This window comes from Sorex fumeus, unplaced genomic scaffold (genome assembly GCF_029834395.1).
Source record: "Sorex fumeus unplaced genomic scaffold, SorFum_2.1 ptg000007l, whole genome shotgun sequence".
Classification (NCBI taxonomy): domain Eukaryota; kingdom Metazoa; phylum Chordata; class Mammalia; order Eulipotyphla; family Soricidae; genus Sorex; species Sorex fumeus.
In genome coordinates, this window is record NW_026606064.1 from 1,805,474 (window position 1) to 1,812,474 (window position 7,001).

The 7,001-nt window shown below is 38.2% G+C and overlaps 1 protein-coding gene across 1 annotated transcript; it reads left to right on the forward strand.

Moving 5' to 3' along the window:
* Positions 1-4,387: 4,387 nt before the first annotated feature.
* On the forward strand, positions 4,388-5,332 carry LOC130045733 (olfactory receptor 1440-like). Its single transcript, XM_056138572.1, has one exon. It carries the CDS (start codon positions 4,388-4,390, stop codon positions 5,330-5,332), a length of 945 nt encoding a protein of 314 aa, XP_055994547.1.
* The last annotated feature ends 1,669 nt before the right edge of the window (positions 5,333-7,001 follow it).

Genomic DNA, 7,001 nt, shown 5'->3' on the forward strand with positions numbered 1-7,001 from the left:
TATCTTTTGCTAAATTTATTCCTGATTATTATTTTAAGTGGTTTCTTTAGTTTAACCTTTTAAGCTGTTTTTGTGAATTCAACTTTTTTTTAATTGAATCACCTTTAAGATACACAGTTATAAGGCTGTTCATGATCAGGTTTCAGGCTTAAGGGTGACACACGGTGGTACTCAAACCTTGCTCCTGGCTCTGCACTCAGGGATCACTTCTGGTGGGCTCTGGGGACCATATGGGATGCTTTGGATCAAACCCAGTTTAGCAGTTTGCAGAGTAAACACCCTACCCGCTGTACTATAGCTCTGGCCCTACTTATATATTCTTTTGTAATTTCTACATAGACATTTAGATCACCTGGGAATAATTATTTATTCCAATAATTGATATAAAGTTTCTCTGGGTTTTTCCTACAAAGAGGACCAAATTTCCTAGTGGTAATGAAAGTATCATTTCTATGAAATTCAAATTCTCGAAGCCTCTAATAACAATGTCAAAAGAAACAACTAGGTAAATTGTGTGGCTAGGTGACTTTTTTATCAATAAACTAGTTTGGCTTTAATATTTATATTATGAAAAGAATGTTAATTTCTTTTAAACTTAAGGGCACACATACCAGATAATTCATCTCCAAAGTATTTCGTCTTTAAGATACATGTCTGTACAGTGACTTGCTGATTGACTTCCATAAATTATTCAATTGGTGGATAGAGGAAAACCTTATAGAAATATATAGATATAGATAGATATAGATATAGATATATGTACAGGGGAATATTACTGAGCCAGTGAGGTCAACTAGTATTTGTCCTTTTCCTTCTGACTTATTTTGCTTAACATGACTCCCTCTAGGTCCATCCAGGATATATTGAAACACAAAATTTCATCTTCTTTTAGAGCTGAATAGCTTTTATTGATGATATTATGTTTCAGGTATGCTGCATTTTATAATTTGACCTCTGCATTCACTGAGAAACGATTAGCTCCTAAAATATAATTCTCATGCACTTGATCACTTGACATCTCTTTACTCGGTGATTTGCTCGAGCAGATGCCAGTGATATCTCCATTCGTCCCTGTCAAGTGCTAGTGTAGCCCAACGGCGTCTGCTCATTCCAGGAACATAAAGAGCCTCAAACCGATTGTTCAGGGTCTTGACGAAGAAGTCTGACCATCTCAAGTGGGCGGCCACGCGATCTTTTGATGTCCCATGGAATCCAGTTGGTAATGGCTCTAGTCCAGCGGTCATCTCCAAATTGCATTACATATCTGGTCAATCTGATTTTCGATGCCTTGGCAAATGAGACAGCGTCCCTGATTCTCAATTGTTGACAGAGGTCAGAACTCCGAATTCTTTCTCTCTCTTGTGTGAAGCATAGCTCTTTAGATTCCTCTTTGGGAGACCTGAATAGCATTCTCAAAATAGGGCCCAGGTTTCTGAGGCGTATGTTCATGTAGGAAGAACAGTGGAATCAAAGAGATGTGCCCAGAGCCAGAGATTCTTCATCTTCTTAGCTATTTCTTTGATGCTATTGAAGGTGTTCCAAGCCGCTCTCTTCCTCCTGTGCAACTTAGGTGCCAGGTCATTCGTCATGTTGAGTTCTCAACCTAGGTACACACAACTGTTGCATTCAGGGATGTTTCATCCATTGAGAACAAATAGAATATCAGGAACGAGTCCATTTCTCATAAACATTGTCTTCGTGAGATTCAGCTGTAGTCTGACCTTTCCACACTCACGGTCAAAGTCAGCCAGCATTTGTGCGGCTTGGCTACTGTTTAGTGTAATGAGAATGATGTCATCAGCGAAGCAGAGATGGTGTGATTGCCGACTGTCTATCTTCACTCCCATTCCTTCCCATTCCAGTCATCACATGACATTCTTGAGGATGGCACTGAAGAGTTTTGTTGAAATGGTGTCACCCTGCCAAACCCCTCTCTTGACATGGATGATCACTTCCTTGTAGAATGGTGAGATCCTAGTAGTGAATCTGCAATACAGTTCATGGAGGATCCTGATGTATTGAGTTTGATTGCCCTGTTTGGCTAAGGCCTCGATGACCATTTTCAGTCTCAACAGAATCAAAGGCCTTCTTTAAATCAATGAACGTTAGACAGAGTGGCATCTTGAACTCCCGAGAGACCTCAATGAGCTTCATCGTCGTGTGGATATGGTCAATTGTGCTGAATCCTTTTTGGAATCCAGCTTGCTCACATTGTTGTCCTTCATCTAGTGTTCTGCCAATCCTATTCAGGGTGACTCGAGTGAACAACTCATAGACAACAGACAACAGGCAGATCGGGCGATAGTTGCCAATGTCGTGGATGTCTCCCTTCTTGTACAGTAGAACAGTCCTGCTGGTTTTCCACTGGGATAGAACCTTGCATACAGACAGGTAGCGTGTGAAGAGCCAGGCCAGTATATTGATGAGTAATGACGGCAGGTTCTTCAGCTGTTCAGGTCTGACCTTGTCTGGGCCAGGTGCTTTTCGCTTCTTTACCGATGAAATGGCATGTCAGATTTTGGAAGGGAGAACTTTGGGAATGACATATCCATCCTGCGAAATTTGGTATGTGGGCAGGTGGACATGGCTATCGAAGAGATCTGAGTAGAAGTCATGGATAATCTTCTCCATTGTCCTTCTGGAAGATGTGATAGATCCATCAGGACGTCGGAAGGCAGTCATCTTGGTTTTGTAGTTTACGAAGTGACAGGCAGGCGTTGTAAATGCAACATCATAAAATTGGTCCCCATTTTTCTAATCACCAACCCCCCTCTGTTTATGTACTACATTTTTACCCATTTATTCATTGATTGGCTCTATTATAAATAACACCTTTGTGGACTTAAGGGTGCACATGTATTTTATTTTCTTTTTGGGTCACACCTGGTGATGCACAGGGGTTACTCCTGGCTCTACACTCAGGAATTACTCCTGGCGGTGCTTAGGAGACCATGTGGGATGCTGAGAATCGAACCCAGGTTGGCTGTGTGCAAGGCAAACACCCTACCCACTGTGCTATCGCTCCAGTCCCAGGGTGCACATGTATTTTTAAGGAGAGTTTAGATATTCTTTAGAATATCCTTTAGGATTAGGGAACATTTGGATCGTATGGGATTTAGTCTTAACTTTTTGAGAAATCACATATTTTTTATGCTACACCAATGTACATTGCTACTCACAATTTATAAAGGTTCCCTATTCTCTAAATCCTTGACAACACTGCTATTTCATGTCTTTAGGAGAATAGCTGTTATGGAAGTGAGATGATAGCTCACTGGTATTTTGATTTGTATTTCCCTAATAGTAATGATGAACCTCTTTTCATGTGTCATTCACTTTGTGTGTCTTCTTCAGAGAAATTATTCAGATCATCTTCCCACTTTAAAATTGGATTTGAATGATAAACCAGTATGTAGGACATTTTCTTTGCACATGGCCAACCTGGGTTTGATCCCTGGCACCCTCTATGGTTCCTCAAGCCCAACAGACATAATCTTTAGTGCAGAGTCAGGAATAAGCCTTAGCACTGCTGAGTGTGGCCCAAAGAACAAAACAAAATTTACAGAATATCATCTATCATAATATAATTGTAAATCTACAACTTTAAAAAAAATAAAATAAAATAAAGGGGAAAAAAAAATTTACAGAATATCATCTATATAGCCAACTCTTTAAAAGTTTAAAAGTCTTTACAACTCAAAGGAGTATTTTCAAATACTAATAATCAAAATATAATAATAACAAGAACATGTCATAATGACACTCACTCCATCTTACTATATATATATATATATATGTGTGTGTGTGTGTATGTGTATATATATGTGACAAAAACATTACCTGAACTAAAACCTGTGAGATAATTCCTATAACCACAACTTTACTTATGAAATTAGTAGTCATAAAGATAAAATAAAGTAGAAGTCATAAAGATAAAATAAATTAGTAGTCATAAAGATAAAATATTACCTACTTAGAGTCATGTAACTTTTGAATAGTAGAGCCACAATTCTGTGTGACATCAAAGGCTTAGCTATAGAAGGCAGTTATAATTCCATTACCAATATACTAACATTTCTAAAGAATCTTTTTTAGAAGAGCTTTTCATGCTCTATTTATTATACTTTAACCTTCTAAGAGTATTATGGGTCAATAATGAAAACTTCAATTGTTTTCTTTTGCATGACACATAGAAAATAAATACACAGAATCATTGTTATTCAAAGGTAAAGTTAAATGGCTCTATTTCTTCTAAAATGGCTCGATATTTCTCTTGGTTCTGTCATCAGTGCGGGTAGAGGTGATTTATTTCCATAGAAATTGAGATAGCGACTGATTTAGAACATTATTCTTTTATTTCCCCATAGATTCCAGAATCACCAATCCAATGTCTGAGGAAAAGAACAGTACAGCAGTTACAAAGTTCATTCTCTTGGGATTCTCTGAATTTCCGAAGCTCACCATTTTCCTCTTTTCAATATTCCTAGGAATCTATGTCATGACAGTATCCTGGAATGTGGGGCTCATTGCACTCATTACAATGGACTCCCATCTACACATACCCATGTATTTTTTCCTCAGTAATCTTTCCGTACTAGATATTTGCTATGTTTCCACAATTTCCCCCAGGATGCTCTCAGATTTCTTCAAGAAGCAGAAATTCATCTCCTTTCTAGGGTGTACCATGCAGTACTTCTTCTTCTCTGGCCTGGGTCTGACTGAGTGCTGTCTCCTGGCCGCCATGGCTTATGACCGATATGCTGCCATTTGTAATCCTCTACTCTACACAACCATCATGTCTCCCGTGCTCTGTGTGCAGATGGTGGTGGCTTGTTGCCTAGCTGGATTCTTTGGCTCATTGATCCAGCAGTGTGCCTTATTTCAGCTCCATTTCTGTGGGCCAAATGTCATCAATCACTTTTTCTGTGATCTTCCTCAACTACTGATTCTATCCTGCTCTGACACCTTTTTCTTTCAAGTTATGACCTCAGTGCTCACAGTGATCTATGGACTGACATCTGTTTTGGTCATCATGGTATCCTATGGTTATATTGTTGCCACTGTTCTGAAGATCACTTCAGCTGAAGGCAAGTCCAAAGCCTTCAACACCTGTGCCTCTCACATAACAGCGGTGACCCTATTTTTTGGCTCTGGTATCTTTGTTTATATGTACCCTAACTCTGGTGATTCCTTGAGCCAAAACAAATTGGCATCAGTCTTATACACTGTTATAATCCCCATGCTCAATCCATTGATCTACAGCCTGAGGAACAAGGAAATCAAAGAAGCCCTAGGCAGATGGAAGAAAAGAGCCTTTTCCTGCTGTTATTAGTTATGGAATTTATCGCTGGTTTATGTTGCCCTAAAAAGAGCAATTAAACACAGAGATCAATATTCTACCAATTGTGAACTCCAAGACAATGAACACATTGTTCTAACAGGAACTCACAATTGCCACAAGGACATAAAAATGAATGAGAACCGTCTGGAGCTCTATATCTCCTTTCTTTATCAGTTAAGGGTCTAAGAAATCATTAAGCCAATCAATCTTCAGATATATTGTAGCTAGTTGTTGTGGTGTGATATTTCACTTTCAATATTCCTTTCCTACTTACTTCAAGGTTCAGAGATTCCAAGACTACACAAAAATATCAATAGTACAGCAGACCTCATACTATCCAGTTTTTAGATGGAGGGAATTTCTACCAATGCTGAGAAATTTTTAAAAATAATTCCTTACCTAATTTTTAACCTGCTCGTCATCTCTGAAAATGAATACTTAATTTATTCACTTGTGGGTTAATTAAAAGCAAAAGTAATCAGACTGCATTGAAAATTTGTTAACTTATACAATATAATTTTTGTAATGGGGGGGTTAACATCTATTAAGGTTTGTTCATTGGGATGCCCAGATAATTTCTTGTCTACTATAGCTACAAAGTCATCTTTGTTCTTGTACCTTCACCTTATAACCAGAAAGGAAATAAGAAACTGACATTATGTTGATGAGGTGATTTAGTGTCTAATTTTGGCTCCCATAACAATTTCTTAATGCTCCTTTTCTTTTGTTATTTTTATGAAATTTTTATTTTATAATGTAATTTGGGCTGGAGTGATAGCACAGCAGGTAGGGTGTTTGCCTTACACGCGGCCGACCTGGATCCGATTCCTCCATCTCTTTCAGAGAGCCTGGCAAGCTACCAAGAGTATCCCACCCGCACGGCAGAGCCTGACAAGCTCCCAGTGGTGTATTTGATACACAAAAAACAGTAACAACAAGTCTCACAATGGAAATGTTACTGTTACCCGCTTGAGCACATCAATGAACAACGGGAGGACAGGGCATTGCTACAGTGCTAATGTAATTTGCAACACTTTCCATATTATTATTTTAGACTTAAACATTATCACTGCACCATTAGAATGTCAATAATCTACTATCACTGTGTCAAGAACCGCTCGGCCTCCCTCTCTCTCCATAGATCTCTGTTCTGTGAGCAACATTTCAGTGCTTATTACCTTAGCAACTATCTCATTCCTTGTTTGCTTCTTTACAGTCCATATATGAGCACAATCATTCATAATCACCTTTTACCTTCTCACTTCACTTTAAAATATACCTTCAAACTCCAACCAGGTTGCAGTTAACTGCATAATTTCATTTTTTTTCATACTTGTATCATATATATGTATATACTTATATATGTGTGCCTCATAATTTCCTTGTCCATTTATCTGTTGTGCCATATGGAATTTCTATTTTTAGTTTTTTGAGAAATCTCCTCATTAAAAATCATACCAATTTCCTTAAGGACTGGACCATATAAAATTCTCATGAATATTGAATGGCTGTCCCTTTTTTTTTATTATTATTATTATTAGTGAATCACCGTGAGGTATTGTTACATATTTATAAACTTTCGTGTTTGCGTTTCAGTCACACAAAATTATTGGGTACCCATCCCTCCACCACTGTGCATTCTCCACCACCAATGATCCCA

Bases quoted from the DNA above. Each gene is read 5' to 3' on its own strand.
- LOC130045733 (XM_056138572.1), top strand. From the start codon at position 4,388: ATGTCTGAGGAAAAGAACAGTACAGCAGTTACAAAGTTCATTCTCTTG.